The sequence below is a fragment of the Alnus glutinosa genome, chromosome 9, assembly GCF_958979055.1.
Source record: "Alnus glutinosa chromosome 9, dhAlnGlut1.1, whole genome shotgun sequence".
Classification (NCBI taxonomy): domain Eukaryota; kingdom Viridiplantae; phylum Streptophyta; class Magnoliopsida; order Fagales; family Betulaceae; genus Alnus; species Alnus glutinosa.
The window spans coordinates 6,397,336-6,418,678 of NC_084894.1; the positions used below are offsets into that span (position 1 = coordinate 6,397,336).

General features: G+C 34.2%; 2 protein-coding genes across 2 annotated transcripts; both read left to right on the forward strand.

The window, feature by feature from the left end:
* Nucleotides 1-4,146: 4,146 nt before the first annotated feature.
* On the forward strand, nucleotides 4,147-5,076 carry LOC133877820 (uncharacterized). Its single transcript, XM_062316245.1, has one exon. The coding sequence runs from the start codon at nucleotides 4,389-4,391 to the stop codon at nucleotides 4,935-4,937; it is 549 nt and encodes a 182-aa protein (XP_062172229.1). The 5' UTR covers nucleotides 4,147-4,388; the 3' UTR covers nucleotides 4,938-5,076.
* Nucleotides 5,077-14,542: 9,466 nt separating this feature from the next.
* On the forward strand, nucleotides 14,543-20,061 carry LOC133877370 (rho GTPase-activating protein 1). The gene is made up of 5 exons (XM_062315646.1): nucleotides 14,543-15,226; nucleotides 16,648-16,768; nucleotides 17,039-17,158; nucleotides 18,477-18,707; nucleotides 19,288-20,061. The coding sequence occupies exons 1-5, from the start codon at nucleotides 14,769-14,771 to the stop codon at nucleotides 19,834-19,836; spliced, it is 1,479 nt and encodes a 492-aa protein (XP_062171630.1). The 5' UTR covers nucleotides 14,543-14,768; the 3' UTR covers nucleotides 19,837-20,061.
* Nucleotides 20,062-21,343: the final 1,282 nt, after the last annotated feature.

Below are 21,343 nucleotides of genomic sequence, written 5' to 3' on the forward strand. Positions count from 1 at the left end.
GTTGTAACCAAACATTCAACACCCATATAAGGAAATATTTTATGTGGGATTATGAATTGTGAAACGTTTTTGACAATCTACAAAGTCAAAGCAAATCGTGGATCATACAGATCATGGAAAATGCAATTGCAACGACACAAAGCTTTGCATATATCCATCATGCATGCTGCTTCTTCTTTATTCCAATTAGCTCGTAACTTGGGCTATGCGCGGATTTTTTATTATAAGTTAATTTCAAAATTTAAACGTATTTTTATTGCATTTTTCATTAGAGGTTAAAAAATGCATGTAAAATAATCTATCATACTAAAGGTTATACGCCAATACTTTACCGAGAAATGCTAGAGTTTCTTTTAGTGTTCTTCTTGTGTCCATTTGAAATGACATAAATGTAATAAAAAATTACATTTATGTCTTTCTGGATGACATGGATGCAATTTTTTAATTTTTTTATTACATTTATGTCCTTTCAGATAGACACCAAAAGAATACTAGAACGAGCTCTAGCATTCCTCTTACCGAATATGTTAAATCAAATTAAAACATGTTCAAATATTTGTTCTCATACATATAGTTTAAAATGAAAAGAATTGTAAAGAAAATGAACAGCAAGAATAAAGCTTGGGTTCTAATTATTAAAGTATTAATAAAAAATTAACAAAAATCTCTAATATTGTAATTGGTTTGATACTATTATAAATAAAACTCATAATTTTGGCGAGGAGGGTCCAAGTTCCCAATGTTTTTTCGTGCTTCAGTTGAGTTTTCTTGTATACAAAATAGCCGGCCTACAAGGGATCTGGATTTGCCGCTCTGAAAAAAAAATAATAATAATTAAAAATCACGTTTGGATGCAAATAGAATTTTACAGGATTTGATTCTTGGCCGGACACAAGATATGAATGTCAATTAATTATTCTAAAACACAACCATTCTGGCCCCTCAAAACTGTCGGGAACTAGTGAGAAGCAAAGAAAAAAAAAAAGACACAAAGATTTACGTGTTTCACCACTAAGTATTATGTTCACCGATCGAATTGAAGAGATAAATGTTTTAGTATTTCTTGAGAAACAATACAAAGAGGCGTCAATACAGCACATAACCCTAAAAAATAGAAGCAGCTATAAATACAACTTTCAACTGAGTCAAAACACTGAAATGAGTAAAAATAATAATAATAATAATCACACATTTTCTGGATAGGAAAAGTAAAAGGTTATTACAGGCCGTTGAAGAGTACGTGAACAAAAAGTCCTCTTATCTCTCTCTCTCTCTATATATATATATATAGACCCATTTGATCAACTTCACCATCTCACCACCAAATTTAACGTGTGTACAACGAATTCGGGCTAAATTGAAGGAATTTTTTTACAATGGGAAGACGTAATTTTTTAAATAATTAATGTCGTTTATAAATAAAATGATATTTTTCAAACTTTAAAAAGTTGCAATTAATTTTTCAAACTATTTAGGCATTTCCTTAGATTTTTCAAAAAATGACAATAATGCTAGCTCCTACATCACATAAAAAAATTACAACAAAATAAATAAATAAAAATACACTATGGGCCGGGGAGGAGAAATGTGAAGGTACGTATAATTGTATTTTTATAGAATTAATAGCAGTAAAATGAACGTTTTACCCATTTTAATTTGGTCGGATTGATCACGAAATGCTAAATGAAATGGCTAGATATATAGTTTGAGCATCAAGTGTAATATTTTAGAGTTTAAGAATTTGGGTGCAAGCTTGACGGATTAACTGTAGTTTTCTCATTTTCTAAATTGGAAACTGCTGATCAATCATGTCTCATCGTTGCTTCAATCTCTCTGTTTCTTTGGTTAATATATATACTTATTTTTTAAATTTTAAGAAATTGAACTTCAAGGATGCTCATATTGGACGGTTTTGGCTCAAATCTCAACATGAAATGAAACGATAGATAAAAAGAAATATAAAAATTCAAAATTCAAAATGAAATGAAGCGAAAAAAAAGGAAACATTCAAACAACGAATGCCATGAACATTCAATCCATTCATTGACTCAACTACACTAAAGCATTCCCTGGCGACACCTACGCACATTGCTTTGGTTTTCCTGATTACTGGCAATATATAGTCTAGATGTGCTTATTTGAAAGACTAAGCTCTTTTTGTGTTCCTTTAATATGATGTCATTGTTTTTAAAATTACTGAATTACTCTATTTGAAAAGACATGAATTTAAACCAAAATCACAATTTCGCGTACATACCAAATATTTGGTGCGACAGTACGTTACTAAATTTCCAAGGGCAAGAAGAAAAAAAAATTTCAAGAATACCCACCTAAAATATGTTGAAACCCTTATTTTTCTTGTGTTTTTATTTCTTGCTCTTCTCTCCGCCTCTTTACTCTTTCTTACTGCTGTTTCCATCGCATCTAATCTTTAAATCTCAGGTAACCATCCCACCTTATTTTTCAAGCACCTCTTTTTTTATCTCTAATGGGTGATACTCTTTTTCTTTATACAACTTTTTTTTTTTTTTTTAAATGAATAACTCTCTAAGAGAGTTTCTTTGCACTTTGCTTGCCTTTGTGATATATGAATGAATGAATGAATGAAAGAGAAAGCTTTGATAAAATGTAAGAGAGCTGTATGTTTAAACGTGGTGTTGGGAAAGAAGGTAGACGACATGTGTTTTGTATCAGATATATGCATGCGCGTGAACGTTTAGAACTGTGGATGCGATGGTCAAATACAGCCCATTTCCCCTATGATGAGATCGAGAAACCAGCCGATCGAGGCTAATCAAAGTATATACTCACTGCCCAAGACTTGACTTCACAGACAGCTACTGATGAAGACTACTTTGCTGTTCTGCATACTTCAAACCTCACGCCCAACGTCTCTCCCAACCAACGTATCTCTGTAAATTTCCCAACTTCTCTTCCTTCGTTTATTTCCTCCATGTCTTTACACGAACACACATGATACAGCTTGGCAGTTGGCCTCCCACAATATCTACAATGGAGTTATTAGGGTTATTTCCAAAACCACCTTTCTCTCTCTCTCTCTCTTTAAATTTGTCTTCTTTGTTTGCCGAAAAAATGGAGTGTTTAATTTACAATCATCATTTAAAATTTGTATATATATATATATAAAGTTTAAAAAAATTTCATATATATCGTTATATGCACTGATTTTAAATCTCGATTATAAAAATAAATATTATCTATTTTATTTGAAATGAAAAAAACCTTGTGATTTGGTAAGGGTCCAAAATCACTGTTCACTATAGTTTTAAGCAGCTAGATGGACTAACAGTCCAATTTCATAAAGCAAAATGTCTAGTTACTTCTTCTTTTTTCTTTTTTCTCTTCTATTCTAACGTCTGAACAAAAAAAAAAAAAAAAAAACAGATTAGAATAGTTTATAATTCTAATTGTAAACGATTCGAATTGATGATTGTAAGAGACCACTTATAATAGTCGGATGAAACCTATCTGATCAAATAAAAATTGAAATACTCAACCACTTACCCGATCGAGTAATTTTTCACAATCACATGTCAGAAAAGTATAAATTTTGGACAGATAATTATAAGGGTTAAATACATATTTGCCCCATGTGCTTTACGACCTTTATTTTTTGCCCCATTTGTTTCACTTTTTATCAAATTTGGTACCTGTGGTATATGAAAAGACGGAAATAATACCTCCGTCTAATTTCCCATCCAAAACTAACGTCCACCCACGACATTTTCTGTCATGTTGTTATCTGGATGTTGTTGGAAACGACGTGTAAAGAATTGGGTTCTGAGCTTCAAATTTTTAGGTACCCAATGACGTGGGTGGACGTTAGTTTTGGACGAGAAATCAGACGGATGTACCATTTTCGTCTTTTCATATACCACAGGTACCAAATTTGATAAAAAGTGAAACTAAGGGAGCAAAAAATAAAGATCGTAAAGCACATGGGGCAAATATGTATTTAACCCTAATTATAAATTACTCTAATTTTAAAAAAAAAAAAAAAAAATGCACATCCAAGGGCATTGTTGTCATTTCATATACAAAGAATGCCTTGAGGCTTGAACATTCAATCCCATTCCATTGACTCATTGAGTCATTGACTTAACTACACTAGACGAGTAGACGATGCCCTGGCGACACCTACGCTAATTTCAGACAGCAACTACAGAGGATTCCCAGCGACATCCAAGGGCATTGTTGTCATTTCATTGAACCGTCCACCCCCCGACCAATCCAACCCATATTCCGCCTAGTACCCCTAGTACCCCTAGATCTCGTTCCTCCACGGACCACTGTAACTCCATTTCGGAACTGAGTAGGCAATACAAGGAAGAAGAAGAAGAAGAAGACGGTGATTTCCTCCAAAGAGCATGGGCAAAATGGTACAATGGAGCTGGGGCCCCGCTCTGATCGGAGCGGCGTCGGCTGTGGCAGCGACGACTCTGATCTCGGCCAAGCCCAAGGACCCAACCTTCCATTTGATATCAATCAACCTCACATCCTTCAAGCTCAACATCCCAGTCCTCGATGCCGAGCTCATCCTCACCGTCCACGTCTCCAACCCCAACATCGTGCCCATCCAGTACTCCTCCACCACCATGTCCATCTTCTACAAGGGCTCCTTGCTCGGCTCCGCCCAGGTGGAAGCCGGCTCCCAGCCGCCGCACTCCTGCCAGCTGATCCGTCTTCCGGCGCGGCTCCAAGGGCTCGAGCTGGCTCACCACGCGGCAAGCTTCATCGCCGACGTAGCCAGGCGCGAGATGGTGCTCGACGCCACTGTGGATATCGCTGGTACGGCCAAGGTGTTGTGGTGGGACCACAAGTTCAAGGTCCACGTGGATAGTCGCGTGACCGTGGATCCGGTTTTCTTTGAAGTTATTGATCAGGATATTAAGTCTGAGGTCGAAGTTCTTGCTTGAAGACATGAAGTGTACGTTTTTTTTTCTTTTTTCCTTTTTTGAGCAAATACACTTTCAGTGTATCTTTCCCTGTAGTAGAAGATGTAATTGGTTTTGCTCTTTTTAAGGCTTAAATCCAAAAATAATTTCTGTGCTTTTATATGGGTTTTTTTGGGAAACGCTAGAAATACAATTTGTGTATTACTCCAAGACACGTTAGAGTGGAACCAATGTGTAAATTCCACCCCCAATGTACCTCGGAGTAGTGCACAAGTTGTCATAAATCAATCCCCGTGTTTTTCTGTATATCAAATCAGTTTTTGGGTTTTTGCAAAAGTAAAAATTAACCCATCTACTTCCGTAAATAAGTCGTTTGTCACGTGTACTCTAAAAATAAATGATAAAAAAATAAAAATAAAAAAAAGCTTGTCTGCTTACGTGGAAAAATGTTAGAATTTCTTTTAGTATTTTTTTTATTTTTATTTGAAAAAATATAAATGTAATAAAAAATTAAAAAAAAAATCACTTTTATGTCATTTTGAATGATATAGATTTTTTTTTTATTACATTTATGTCTTTTCAGATGGACACCAAATGAACATTATAAAAATCTTTGTCCTTCTTTGATTACATTATATTGTATTATATCTCCATGCAAGTCTGGCCAAATCTATACATGTTGCTAGGACTGTACATGTGTTGGAGGAGATGGTTATTGCCTCTATTACCAATTTAGGCAGTAAGCAGTTTTGAGTAACCGCACCACTTGTTTAGGGTGAGCGGTTACCAACAATCTTTGTTGCTAGTTAGCAATTATTTATGCTAAAGCCACACAACGGTAACTGCATGTCAAGTATGGGCTATTTTGAACCTCTTTTTAGAACTCGTTTTACTAAAGATGTATAAAACCCTATACTAGAACGACATTGTTCTGGTCTTAAACATTGCTAAACAATGTCATTTTGCTATGAATAATGATTCAATGCCACCCAAATATACAACTTTTCACCACTTTGCCTATGTGGCAAGGTGGTCCTCCACTACTTTTTGAGTTTTTTTATTTTTTAAAAATAAATTAAGGTGGGGGACCACCTTGCCACATAGACAAGGTGGTGAAAAGTTGTATATTTAGGTGGTAGTGAATCATTACTCTTTTGCTATACTAGTTTATATATGTATATATATTATATTAAGAGTAGAGGATGCAATTATTAATCGTTTTCGCTTACGTTATCACTGTTAACCGATTGTGATGGGCAATTAGTTGAAAAAGCTAACTAACCACTCATGCAGTTACACGATTAATGGTTATCAACGGTTATAATTGTTCGCCTATATAGTCTTACATGTTGCCAAATCAGCAACATCTGTTTAGTGAGTCAACGCCAACTATGCCACATGGACACATGGTAGTGGGAAGAATCCCCTCAAGTAGTGGTGAGGTTCTTCCAAGAAGATGGGGTTGTTGTTGGCGATTGGGGGGGAAGGGGAGAAGTTGGTGCCATCTGAGTCGAAGATCAAAAGTAGCTACTTCATGTCACCAATGGAGAACTCAAAGAGGTTCGAGACATTCAAGAAGTCAACAATGGCGGTGATGGAGATCGAGGACTTGACGAAAGATGCTAACATCCTTGCACTTACGGACCAATGTTAGGGCTCAGGCCAGGTTCTTCACCATGTCCTCCCACCACCCACCATCTACTATGTAAAGGTGGTCACGAGGGTGGAGTCCCTTATAATCCCCTCCAAAACGTGAAAGGGTGGGTCATTCAAGGCCCTCCACCCTCACAACCATTTCTACGACATTAGAGTTTCTCACGAGTCAACTCTGTATGGTGTGTAGGTGGGTTGCCGAAGAATCCCACCGCCACCCGTGCAAGGGATATTTCCCACTACCACATGATGTAGCTGACGTGGACTCATTAAAAAAATGTTGCTGGTAATATGGAAACGTGTGCATATTTGACAAGACTTTTGTGGAGATATGTCGTAATGAGATTGGACAAATTGGTTTTTTGGTACAGGTGGCAAACGATCTATAGACTAATGGAATTAGTAGATTTACACGAACAGAAAGCACAAGGATCAATATTATCACTTTTGAGAAACCCCAATGACTAATTTGATTAACATCAAAAGCACATGGATGAATTTTGGATTTAACCTTGTTTTTATTGTGATTGTTTATCAAAACTTTTGCCATCACCGTTCATTGGGTTCACATAGCCTATGATCACACGTTTACACTACCACTTGGCAGCAGAAGACAACAGAGGAAAGAATAGGAACTTGGAATAATATTTTAGTCCCGAAATTTGTAACGTATTATTTATTTATTTATTTATTCATAATGGCTCCTTTTTTTTTCTTTTTTTGATGATGGCTCCTTAAAATTAAAATTACCCCCTAATTATCAATGTTTTCCTAAACTTTAAACTTTATAATTTATAATTTATAATATGGGGTTCTAATTTTTTTATCATCTTCAGTTATCTTTTGCTAGGTTGTGCTGTTAAATCCTAATGGTAGCCTTCAAAGTTAACGAAGAATTTAATTGGTAAAGATAAATAAAAGGGGCTAATAGATTAGAATTTCATATTGTTAATTGTTAATTTTTTTAATATATATATTACAAATTGGACTTTTTTTTTTTTTTCAAACTGGACTTGTTTCAACACACTTTTTTTTTTTTTTTCTTTTTTTCTTTTTGTGTGTGTGTGTGTTCAGTATTCTTGTGAAAAGGCACAAGTTCTTATATACCATTAACTAAAACTTCACTTGAAAAAAAAAAAAAATCTTGAGCAAATATAATTGGAGTGGAAGCCCACAAGCTTATGTTTAACTTAATTCTCGTTGGACTACATAAATAACCTTAAAAAATGAAGACTATTGGAATGTTAGCTTATAATCTTATCTTCAACTTAAAAAAACTCTTACCGGCCTACACAAGTAGCTCAAGAGAATGGAAGACTACTGGAATGGCAACTTACATCCCCGATCGGTTTAATGAACAGCCAACCCAAACACGGCCCCAAAGAACCACCTAGATCACCAAAACACAACCTTGCATGAAGCACATGTCTAGGAGGAAAATTCCATATCAGACAACCATCCTCTATGGAAAGCAACTCACTAAAAGAAGGCGGATCATAATCTCTCGCATGATCAAAGGCCAAATCGATGGGTGATTAATGACAATTACCTCATAAACGCACACGACCAAAATTGTACATAGTCTATATAAGGTCAGTAGGAGGCTAAACTCATGCATGCTCTCATATCATAATCTCTATCTATTTCCTTCTCTCTCATTCATACCTTCATGATTGATTTAAGCATTAGAGTTGGTGTTGCCACCTCCCTCCCCCATCTGTGGCGCACCACTCTACTGTTTAACTATCTTGCATGGATCTTGAATCGAGGATTAGGCGTGCATAGTCCCTATTGATTTTTGGCATTTAGAATAATAGTGAAAATATAGGGTTTTACATGCTAACTCTCATTTCACTCAAATAATTATTACCTCCCCCCTCAAAAAAATAAAAAAATAAAAAAATTGGAGAACTTATTTGGAGGACGTGCGCAAAGACATGTTTCTTGGTAATTTATTCACAAAACAGATATTAATCATTAAAAAAATAAAAAGTAAAAGCTATTCCAATGGTAAACAGAGATAAGCTACAATTAGGCCTTTACAAACAATTACAGTTAGCAAGTAAACAATAAACAATTACAGATTAGCAAGTAAAGACAACCACTCCACTTAGGCAATTATTTTATAACTAGCAGTTAGCAGTTATTAAAACCTATAACTAGCGGTTGATAACTGCTTTTTATATATATGCTTTTGGGCCTTCCTTAGCCTCTTTTTAGGCTTATTTTAAATAATTTTGGGCTTTTTTAAAATAATAAGGATTGATCCTAGGGGTAAAAATGCGGATGCGATTATCAGTAATATCCGCATCCACAAAATGTGGTTATCACTATTAAATATCATCATCTATATTATGTGATTGCTATCCGCATCCGCGCGGTTATTACGATTATTAAATGCGGTTATTATGCATATGAGGTAATGAGCGTTTGAATTACTATCAAAATCTATAAGCAAGATTAAATAATGCAATTATTACTATATTCAAACTTAAATAAATTGACATTTAACTTGTTACATAATTCACAATTATCAGTTATAGAAGATCATTATCTCATAAAGTAATTGAGATTTGGATTACCAAAAAAAAGAAAAGAAATATGTAAATGTAACGAGGTATGACTTTAAGATGATAGTGAAAAAAAAAACCTAATATAATCTAAAAGTCCTAAACTTACCGAATCCAAAACGACATTGTTTTTGTAAATATATATTTGCGGATGCGGTTATTAATCGCATCCGCAATCTCTAAACTAGTTATCCGCACCCGCATATGCGGATATTGGTTTTTGCTATTCGCATCCGCATGTGCAGATAGGATAGCGATTAGGTGCGAATAGCGGATGCGAGCTGTTATTATTCACCAGCATTTTCACCCCTAATTGATCAAATAATAATGAGCCCGAAGTTAACCCCAAATATATGATAAAACCTATTTTGATATTTTTATTTTGTGAAAAACCTAAGTAAAAAAAGATGTTGTTTTGGTATTAAATATATAATATAAATATTTATATTTATATTAAATATAATGGTAGACAATTAGACGTTATTAACTGTCTACAAATATCCCTAAAATTGTTATCTGCATTGTCATAAGTGATTAGCAATTTTTTATAACCACCTTCAAAAACAATTATAAAGTTATTCGGTTAGCGATTACGAGACAGTTATAATACAGGCCTAACTACAATTATAGTTTCTTCCACAAGTGCCCAGGCCAAAGAAGGTGGAAGAATGAGAAAGGATTTAGATTAGGTGTTGTAAACAAATTAAAATATATTTGTTGTAATTTTTTAATGGTTTATATTTAATTTTATTATCTATTTTTTTATTAAAAAAAAGTTTAACATTAAATATAAACCCTTGAAAATCTACCAATTTTTTATTATTTTTTTTTCCTTTAAGACCACCTAAGCCAACCCAAAAAATAAAAAAATAAAATAAAATTAACACATCATCATCGTCGATCGATACACTTGGCAATAATTTGGACAATCATTTCGCGTGTTGAAACTAAAGTTGACATTCGTGCCTGACTCGACCGCTCAATTAAAATCATCCACGCCTGCATCGTGATCAAGTGCCAAAGGTGAAGCCAAAAGACAACCATCCTCCCAATTTGAAATGAAATTTTATATTTTTTATTGTCAAAATTTAAAATTAATGTATTTAACCGCATATATTATTTTATATTATTTAAATCTTTTAGAAACTTTACTATAGTTTTAATAGTCTAGAAAATCGTTAAATAAATAAATTATTGCAATTTTAAAATGAACTTATAAATTCACGTGGTATGCCTTTCTAACAAAGTAATCATTCGGTACAAATTTCGATTTTTATTATTATTATTATTATTATTTTTTATGAATTTATAAATTTACTTTTAAAAAATAAAAGAAAAAACAAAAGAGTGAGTTGTTGTGCTTCTTGCGTAACAAAAACTGGAAGTTTGGTATGGTAAAGTAGAATTGTGGGCACCCCCACCATAAATAAATGAATTATAAAAGGAGGAAAGTCTTTTGTTTTTCATCACCAACAACAAAAAAAACTTGAAAAAGAGAGAAAATAAAAGTCTTTTTTCCCAAGTCTCCTTCATGTTCACAATTCTTTTGGAATTTCTGTTGGAAGTGGAAGAATTTGTTGGTGTTGTTAATTAATTAGTATACCTATAGTCTATTGGTTTATAATTACTTTGAAGAATAATTAATTACCCAACGGCAATCCCATTTGATAATTGGGTCCTGTGTTTTTTTGGCATCAAAGCAAAGAAAGAGAAACAATTCTATCAAAATTAGATATCATAATCATTCTTATCAAATAAATAAACTCAACTTTTTTTTGTTTTTTTTGGTGTCACGCTTCAATCCAATGATTTTGTCTTCACTCTTTGGCTCAAATTTTATAGGAAAATGCTTTGTGTAATACAGTTTTTAATCTAAAAGTAACGCTGAAAATCACATTTTTATTTCACGATTATTTCGGAATATTAATGTGGTAGCTCTAACTAATTATTGATTTTTTTTTCTTTTTAACTAGTTCTGATCTAATGGGTAGTTAAAACTGTCGTGTTAGCATTGTAGGATGATTGTTGGATAACAATGTAATTTTTAGCATTATTCTTAATATAATTCGTTGCAAACTCACTTGAACTGTCACGTAGCATTTACCACGCAATCCTCTAACTAATTCAATTGACACTTAATTATGGACAGAAATTTCCTACAAACTGGTTTGTAGGAAATTTTCTATAACCCACATATAAGATTGACATGTGTCCCTTGGCATTTGAGAAGTACATGTTTTTCAAGTGTTTAAAGGACACGTATCCTTTTTATATGTGAGTTGTAGGAAATTTGTAAGAAACTTGTTGTAGTACCTTTAATAATACTCTATTGATAAATTCTAGAATCACACTTTTATCCCCATTTCTTGACGTGAAATTGCCAATTAATTCTTATATTAGTCATTAATAAAATAAAAAATAAAAAATAAAAAGAAGGTGATGTATAACATGACTAGACATTGTAATATAAGTCTCTAGAAGTGGGTATTGATTGGTCAATTGGAAAGTCAACTGTTATCCAACGGCTGGAGCCGGCGAGGAGGAGGTTGGAATTAGGAATTAAATTAGAAAACTTCAAAGAATAAATAAATAAAGGTTTAATATTGGTAATAATATTTTTTTTTCTATTTAATGTGAAAATTTGACTTGCAAGAGCACGTGTCAAACACCTAAAAAACCATGTTTCAATTTTATATATACCTAAAAATTAATTAATATGTAAAAGGTTGTATACTTGTATCCGATGTGAATCTTCACCAAATGAAAGCAACGTAGAGGTTGGAATTCAATCATATATCATAATCTTGAAATTCAATTTGAGACATATAAACTTTTGAAGCAATTTTTTGGACGGTTGAATCGGGGTTCTTACAAATGAGAGAAAGGGTCGTTCAAAATCGTCGGTCTTAAAAAATTCGAAGAGCTTCCAAAGACTCCAATACTTATATTAGTAAGGTAAACTCAATTAAAAAAGTGGAAGAGAGAATATGTTACTCGGCTTTCGGGGATGCATGCCATTTTAAAGAAAGACCCGTGAATGTAAGCACCGGATATTTACCACGTGTCAGATTACCAGCCTCGTACTAATTTTTCATATAGTCAATATGTATGAGTGTGCCTATAGCAAATTTGTTGTAGCAACATAAATGATTAAACAATTCTAATACACATCATTAAATGGGAAAATATATAGATTTGTCAAACCAAATATGACTAAACTAGAATCCAATCCTAGCTAAAACCGACATTGTTGAATATTTTCTTTATTTGGTTGGGAATTTAAAGCTATTGAAATAGGTTTGACAATGAAAACTACTTACCATTTGTAAATGTTAGACTCATGCTAAAGCTCGTGGACTCGATTATTTTATATAGATATGAATGTTACACATAATTAGATTTAGAGAGATTTGTAAGGTGCTAATATGCTTTAGTTAATTTTGGAAAGAAAGATTTGATATTATGGGATTTGATTTCATTATTAATTGTAATTGATTATAATCAAATCAGATTTGAATACATTCAATTTTAATTTGATTTGATCTTCCGTGCATGCCCTTTTGTATTCTCTCTACATTCTTATAAATATAGATTATTTATATTGTAAATGATTAAGGAATAAGAGTAACATGTAACCTTAATTTTGGGCTTTATCCTGTGAGCATAGGTCATAGACCGAACCATATAAAAAATTACAATTAATGTTGAAATCAAATTCCATAATATCAAATCTCACAATATATTCTAACAATATTATCATACAATATTGAACATGAAATTTTTAACACATTAAACAACGCTTGATGATATTAAAATGATTTTTAGCACCCTTTTTTTTTGTTGAAAAAAATAAAATAAAATTTGGCATTAAGTTGAAGAAATTTACTACTCTGATACCATTAGATTTAAACAAAAAAAAAAAAAAAAAAAAAAGTGCCATACTATCATTGATTCATTATAAACATGTAGTATTTGAATGAATAACTTTCAAATTGCATGGTGATAATGACATAGATGGAGATGATGATAGCATAAAGAGTAATAATATATGGTAATGTGAGTAGAATTTCTACCATGAAATCATTTTCTATGTAATTTGAACTAACTAATAATCAGGGATTTGAGTAAACTGCACACATAAAAATAATAATAAAACTTCCCAATGGTAGTTCTTTAAGGCCACTCTATATTTTTCTCACAACTCCATTTTCAAACAATTTTTTTTTTTTAATACATTTCATTTCGAAAGTAGTTAGACACACCAATGTTATTATTTTTTTTTTAAAAAAAATAAATAAATAAATTATCTTGCTATTGCCTCTAATAAAACGAATATCATGTGTTTTGGAAAGTATTTTTTGTTTTTTTTTAACAAAAAACAATGACATAAATGTAGAAACAGTTTTAAGTGTTTTGTATTTGTTAATGTTTTTGTTTTGAAAAAACAAAAAGCTTTAACCAATGGAGTATGTTTGGAACAAGAGACCGTGCTCTCATATATTATTATCAATCAATTGAAACAAGATCACCATAGAGGAATCATTAGATATTGAATACAAGAATCAGGTTAATTCAAGGAGTTGGAACTTTGTTTTCCATTCTTACATTCATTATGTTGTCCTAATTGTCTGGACTCTCGTTTGCTGAACAACCCAACAACAAAACATATCAAAAAAGGTTTGGAGTATAAATCTATTCCTATTTTTTTTGGTTCAAATACTAAGATAATTGCAATTTATCTTCTACACTTCATATCATAATCAGCTCACCAAACCGCTATTATCAAAAAAAAAAAAAAAAAAAAAAAAAATACCAGTAAACAACCACAAATAAATGGAAGAGAAAAGGAATAAAATAAAATTGTTCTATTTTTAGATTTACATCTCGCATTCTTCTACAACGAGGTCGTTCTATTGCAATGGTTAACGGACAGCTTCATGTGAGAGATTGTTTAGATTCTATCTGTTCGATACTGAGTCCCACCTACCTACCTGGTTAGTCTAAACACCTACCGAACAACCCGATCCCTCAAGACTGTTCAAGCACTTATATGAGAGGTTGTTTGGGTTCTACATGCTCGAGCATATGTTCGACTAGTTTGAGACCCACCTACTCGATTAGTCTAAACACGTGTCCGAATATTTCGATCCCCCACTAATTTAGACCGTTCAAACACTTGTCCAAATTAATAGAGCCCGAACAACCTCTCACACAAAAAGATGAAAGGTATCCGGATCACCCATTTTTACCTGAAGCTGACACCCGAATCTATAATTACTCCGTACGCTTCAATACCACCCTGTATTTCAGTGAATTTATTTTCCCACCAAATATCCGTCTGTCCCTCTCGCTTTCCCACTCCGTCTTTGCTTGCTCAACTCCCCAAAACCCCAAAGAAACTAAAAAAGAAAAGAAAGAGTAGAGAGATAATGATGGTCACGTCCCACATTCTTCAACCCCTTTGCTTCAGTCCAACTCCACCACTCCAAATGTCCCTGTGAAAATTTTCTGTCTTTCTTTGTCAAGAATCTTTTTTAGTATTTGTTTTTTCTTCTTTCCCAGATCAACAAGAAAACCCTTTTACTTTCGCTTTTTTATAATTCAAGAAAGGCCGTTTTCATTGCCAGCCATGACTGAGGTCCTCAACCCCAACCATTCTCCATCACATTTCTCTGCCTCTTCTTCTTCTTCTCCTTCTCCTTCTCCTTCTCCTTCCTCTGCTTCCTTATCCAGCGCACACGTTCAGAATGAGGACGACAACCGCTGTGAATGTGAATGTGAATGTGGGTCGCCATCTTCGTCGGTAGCCGAGGTCGGGGATAATACGGTGACGGGCTGTGAGGAAGAGGAGGAGGGTGACCGGCAGAGAAGGGATCAGCTGTCTTTGCTAGCATTGCTGGTGGCCCTTTTCAGGAGATCTTTGGTTGCTTGCAAGAGTGCTGACAGGAGGGAGCTCTGTGCAATGGAGATCGGGTTGCCGACTAATGTGCGCCATGTGGCGCATGTTACCTTTGATAGGTTCAATGGGTTCTTGGGATTGCCTGTGGAGTTTGAACCTGAGGTGCCCAGGAGGCCTCCCAGTGCAAGGTAATGTGAATGTGGGTTTTGAATTTTCATTATTATGCTTATTTTTGGTCATTAAATTTGTGAAATTGTTTGGTTTTGATTTGTGGGTTTTGCTATTCTCCTTCTTTTGATAATGCTGCATTGTTTATCAAATTTATGATTTGTGAATTAGCTACCTTACTGTTTACAATTCGTGGGTTTTGATTTTCCTTCTTCTTCTTTTTTTTTTTTTTTTTTTTTTTTTGGAGGGGTGGATTTCGGTTATGGCGTATAGGTTTTGTGCAATGCAATCTTGAAATTGTGAACTTGGCGTGTGTAATTGCTGGGTTCTGTGCAATGCGATTCTTAAGATTATTTTGTTCAATTTCTGGATTTCTAGTTTTGGATGTCCTATTCGCGGCCTATTTTAATTATTGGTTTATACAGTTCGTAGAATTGCAAGTAGATTGCATTCAACTTCGTCACCCAAAATTGAAAAAGAACCGTTTTTCTTTTTTCCCATTTGGTTTTGGAAATTGGATAATTGTTGTATTCATTTGATATTTAACTTACGTTTGGGTGATTTTCTTGGATGATATATTATATATGCGGGGACAATTTTACTGGGAGATTTAAACGAAGTAAAACCTAAATAATGATTTCAGGAGATCAACAAGTTACCATTGAGGGGTTACCACATGCCACATGATTTATATATATATATATATCAATTTCTTCTCCTGCTTTAAATTTATAGTCACATAGTTAAGGGTAATCCCAATTAGGAAAAACAAGGTGCATATGAGGTACTATCCCTTCATGAGGGCAGTTGAGATTAGCCTTAAATGTAATTTATGCCAGTATTATGTTTTTTTCTGAAGTCGTTTAATGGAATATTCATCAATTCTTGGATGATAATAGTTTCCTCCTTTCCTTTGTTTTAATCAGCTTCAGCAAACAAGGCCCCCTTTCTATTATTCTTGTGTTTATTGTTATTATTATTATTTTTTCCTAATCAAGTAAAAAGTTTCTCCCAACCGGCCATTATCCATTTCTGGTGGATTATGTATGTTTGTGTCTTAATTTATTTAAACTAATTTATATCCTTTTACAAGCTTCCCGCTTAATCGGTATTTTGAATACAAACACCAACATTTCAGTTTGTTAAAGGTTGGATTCTGAAAGGTCATTAAAATTGGGAATAATGATTATTTGGTCAGATGACTTAAATACAAATCATAGTTAGCATGGTCTCAAAACGATATATTGAAACTCTCCTAAATTGTAGAATCCTCATGTAGCTCTCTTTTCCATAAGCATTACTTTAAATGGGGTAACGCTGTTCCTCGAAGGCTTTAAAACTTGGTACGTTTTGCACATCTCCGAATCAGTTTCTGCCTAATTGTTTAACTAGTAAGATCAAACTTATGCTCTTCTTTTGATTTTAATTTTTATATATGTAGTACTACCGTCTTTGGAGTTTCCACGGAATCCATGCAGTTGTCTTTTGACTCAAGAGGGAATAGTGTGCCAACGATTCTCTTGCTAATGCAGAGAAACTTGTATGCTCTAGGAGGCCTGCAGGTATTTCACCTTGTTCTTTCTCTTCTCCTCTATCTTCTTTAACATCATGATGCTGACTCTAAATTCAGGATATGATTTGTGTAACCAAGTACAATAGTTGGGATTGAAAGAAAATTTGTAGAGTGGTATGACTTATCTGAGTGAAGGGGCTTTTTCTATAGATATTTATCCGTTGCATGTCAAGTTATGTTGATTCCATTGGTATTGTTCTTCGTCTTAGAGTTTTTTTGGAGACTTAATTCCTTCGAATGTTGCGATTACATGTGAAAGGCAGAAGGAATTTTCAGAATTGCTGCAGATAACAGCCAAGAGGAGTATGTCAGGGAGCAATTGAATGGGGGAGTGGTACCAGGAGGGATTGATGTACACTGTTTGGCAGGCCTTATCAAGGTATACCATTGTTATTTTATCAAAGTTGATAAACATATCATTTTTATCAAGGTATACCATTTTTAACCATCATGTTTGACCTATATTTCTTTGTGAGGAATATGTGGGAGTGAGTTGATCTGAATCAGCATAATGATAAACAATACTTACACCATTTACATGTTGTGGAATAAAACTGTTTATTTCATTGTCACTGCTCCAATACTGCCATCCTTCATCAGTGTAGCGTATATTGTCACAGGGCAAGCAAAAGTCGTGATCATATTGCTGAGAACAATGTTTTGTTGAGGTTACATGCCTACGTATGCAGTGACTTTGTTCTGCTATGACTGTTTTCATTGGTGGAGCTGAATCATGCTGAGCGGGAAACTGACCCCGCTGAAATTTGTAAAAAATTCAGGTCTTATAGCAAAAATTTGAGATAATTGGAAAATTTTCACTGTTGTTTCCTCTGAAAAAGTTTTATTGGGTCAATTATGGGAGTTTTTTAAAAAAAATTGGGACTCAAACTCATAGGCAGATTAAGTATAAGAAACAAAATAATTAAAAAATGATTATGAAATGGTGGGTACTGTTTGTTTGATTCCAAAACAAAGCAACAAACCAAGCACCACAAGCCCGAAAAACTAGCAGCCATGATATTAAATAAAATTGTTCAAAGTAAAAGACTGTCTAGTCTCTGAAAAATCTTTTCATGGATCTTGGACTTACGATTATGATTTGAGATTATCTTCCAAATGATCAAGATAAAGTTAGAAGAACGTATCTACAGAAGGCTCCTTGTCAACCTTGTGACCATAGCTGTTCACAAAAAAAAAAGTTAAGAAAAAAATATCAACCAATCTTAGCTCAGCTATTGGCTGTTTTTATATGCTACATTTTGTGTCCTTCCATTTTCTGTATTTGATTGACAAAGGCACTCCTTTGGATTATGACAGGAAAACCAGAAAAGTGTGAATTAGTTTTTTTTTTTTTGTACCATATATCTATACGAATACATAAATATAGGTTAAATTTGGACCATTTAAGGAGGCTTTGTTCTTCTTTGACATGTATAATGTATTGACCCTTTGATGGATGGTAGTACTGCAGAGAAGTTTGATTCTGGGTTTCATATCGTAGTGTTTAAATCAAAGTAAAATTATGTCAAATTGCAGTCAACAATCACTGTGGAAATAGCGTTTGGCTTATTCCAGACTGATTTGTATTTAATTAATAGTTAAGTCAGTGTATGGTCCTATTATAGATGGGTAAGAATGGAGCCCAATAACTAATACTGATGTATTTATATTAAGTTGATGTATATTTGATCTTTCAGGCTTGGTTTAGGGAACTCCCAAGTGGGGTTCTGGATTCTCTATCACCTGAGCAGGTAATGCGATGCCAGACAGAAGAGGATTATGCTGAGCTTGTGAAGCTTCTACCCCCAACTGAATATGCTCTACTAGATTGGGCCATCAACCTCATGGCTGATGTTGTCCAACAGGAACATCTGAACAAGATGGACGCACGAAACATTGCTATGGTTTTTGCACCAAACATGACTCAGGCGAGTTTGAATAATTCTTACTTTTTGAAGTCCATAAATTCTTGATATACCTATGTCAATAACAGTTTATAAATTTCTTTCTTTCTAAAAAGATGGCATTTGGGCTTCCCCCTAAATCAAATCAGTTTGTTGTGTCGCATAGGATGTAATCTAGAAGCATGTTTTGGATGACATTTAAGTGAGTCCACATTCTTACCATTTGCTTATTGGAGCATTTTGTGGATTTTAGAAGAAGTCTCACCTTTTCAGTTCCGTGTTGGTGGTGTCTGCATGCGGCATTCTGACTATTGAGTCACGTGCCAAAATGACATGTAAACGGTAAAAGTTGCATAAGGAGATTCCCCCCCCCCCCCCCAATCCCCTTTAAGTTATTAGATTATCTTTGTTTTTTCCCTGGTTCCTTGGTGAGATTTAGAGCTACAAGCCTACAACCTACCTCAGCTCCAAAGTAGTTATTCTAAGATTTTTTTTTTTTTTTAATCACTTTCTTTTTAAGTTGAAAAGATTTGATGGAAATGCTGATGGCAGATTTATCCAGTGGTTGGTGGGATGACTGTATTTTTTACTTCTTTTGCTGCAGATGGCAGATCCTCTGACTGCCTTGATGTATGCAGTCCAAGTGATGAACTTCCTCAAGACCCTAATCTTAAAAACGTTGCGAGAAAGAAAAGAGTCTGCCGTGGAGACTTCTTCAACTAGCCGTTTAGAGCCTTCTGATGAGAATGGCCACCAGAGCCCTTCACAAACCTGCCTGGAAGATAGTACCCGAGAGAATGAAGAGAGAGAGCAAAACCATAACTTAATTGATGGAGAAGCTAGCAGTTTATTGACTAGTGACAAAATAAATCCTGACAAGGATAGTTGTTGTGAGACTCTAGTTCAAGTTGACCCTTCTTCCATTAACAAAACAGAAGCTGGTGAAATCAATGGTGCAATAGGTGGAGGTCAAGGTAATTCTGGAAAGGGCAAGGCTGGTCAACCAAGTAATTCAAATTGCAAAAAGGGGCCAACGAAAAAATGCGGTCAGCAACCTGTAGTTCCGGCAACGGCGCCTGTCGAGAAAACTAGAGGAATCAGCAATCTGAGTCGCATTGATTCAATTTCAGAGCGTATCGAAGCCTGGAGGTGAAGGGAGCTCAACAGCAGTTGATCTCCAGGTGATTATATTACTATGTTCTAAAGTGTAAGTTTGTTTGATTTGGAAGTTGAGGGAAAGTATGTGAATTGTTCATGTATGTTGTCTGTGTTGCTGGGTGATTTGCTTAACCTGTTCTGATTTCATGGAGACTTCCATAGGATCATACTAACATTGTATTGGAGTTTCATTGATGTGTTTCTTGTGTTTGTTTTCCAACATGTCTACGACCAACCTCTTGTCTCTCTTAGACCCTTCTCTCTTTGGGATGCTTGTCAGCACGTTCATGCTACAAGCATCATATTATTATCTTACATTCACGTGCTAAACGTGCGTTTGGGACCAGAAATAGAGACAAGAAAGTGAATACCATTATTTAATAGAGACATGATACGCATACGTATTTTGTACATCTAATGTACATATCTTTTTAAATTAATCATTTGATCTGTAGGACTCACATATAGGTTTTACAAATTTAATTGTTGATTTAAAAAGGAAATGTACAGAAAATGTATAAGAGATGTAAAAAAATCATTTATGTATCTAATAAGCCTGAAAGATGATCACGAGGAAAGAGAACCACACAACTACGGAATTGTGGTAAAAATGGTAGGTAATAAAACGAGGGTTATACGATATACCTCTCTCCAAGTAGATCTCTTACAGGTCGGATTCGTTGCTTGTCTTATTGCCCACGTCCAATGCACGATCTCATGAATTAGAACTCTTCTTGTCGCCTAGGAAGCTACTAGAGGTTTGTTCTACACTTCTAGGGTCCTTGATGGTTAACCTAAATTATCGATGTAGACATAGATTTTTCTCTCTAATAGAGCTATAAGAAAGAAGTTCTAATAGAGAGAAAAAATAGAATCCTACTTTAATCCAAATTAGTAGGTAGTTATCAAATAATTACGAGTAAATGCTACATGTCTTTCTTGTGTTCTTCAAAAGTGTGTTTTTTCTTGATTTTAGAAGAACACGAGAAAAACATGTAACATTACTCAATAATTAGGTCGGTTACTCTTTGGTCTCAATTTGAATTCAAATTGTACTAACCAATGTGGACGCTACATTAATTTTCAACAGCAGGGTAGATTAGTCTGCATCCATCCATGCCTGTTTGTTTATAAACCATTCAAAATTCATTCTATCATCTTCTATTTTTGTTTGGATATGAAGAGTGGAAGTATGGTGGTGCTGAGACGAAGCACGTGGGCCATAGGGTGTCATATAATGCCATTTTTAGGGTCGATAGATTTATTTTGTAAAAAAAAATGGATGTTAAATCCACCGTCAAATCTCTTATAAATCCCATCATTTGGGATTAAGATAGGATAATGAAATGGATTGATGGATGGACGGACCAAGTTTCATGTAACTAGGATCAGCTCGAATATCCCACTTACTTTTTTAGAAATGAAAACTACAGAAGAAAGAGGAATGAAACACTTGGACGTCACTTGCCACTTAGTTGTCTAATCTGAAGTAATTTTATTTT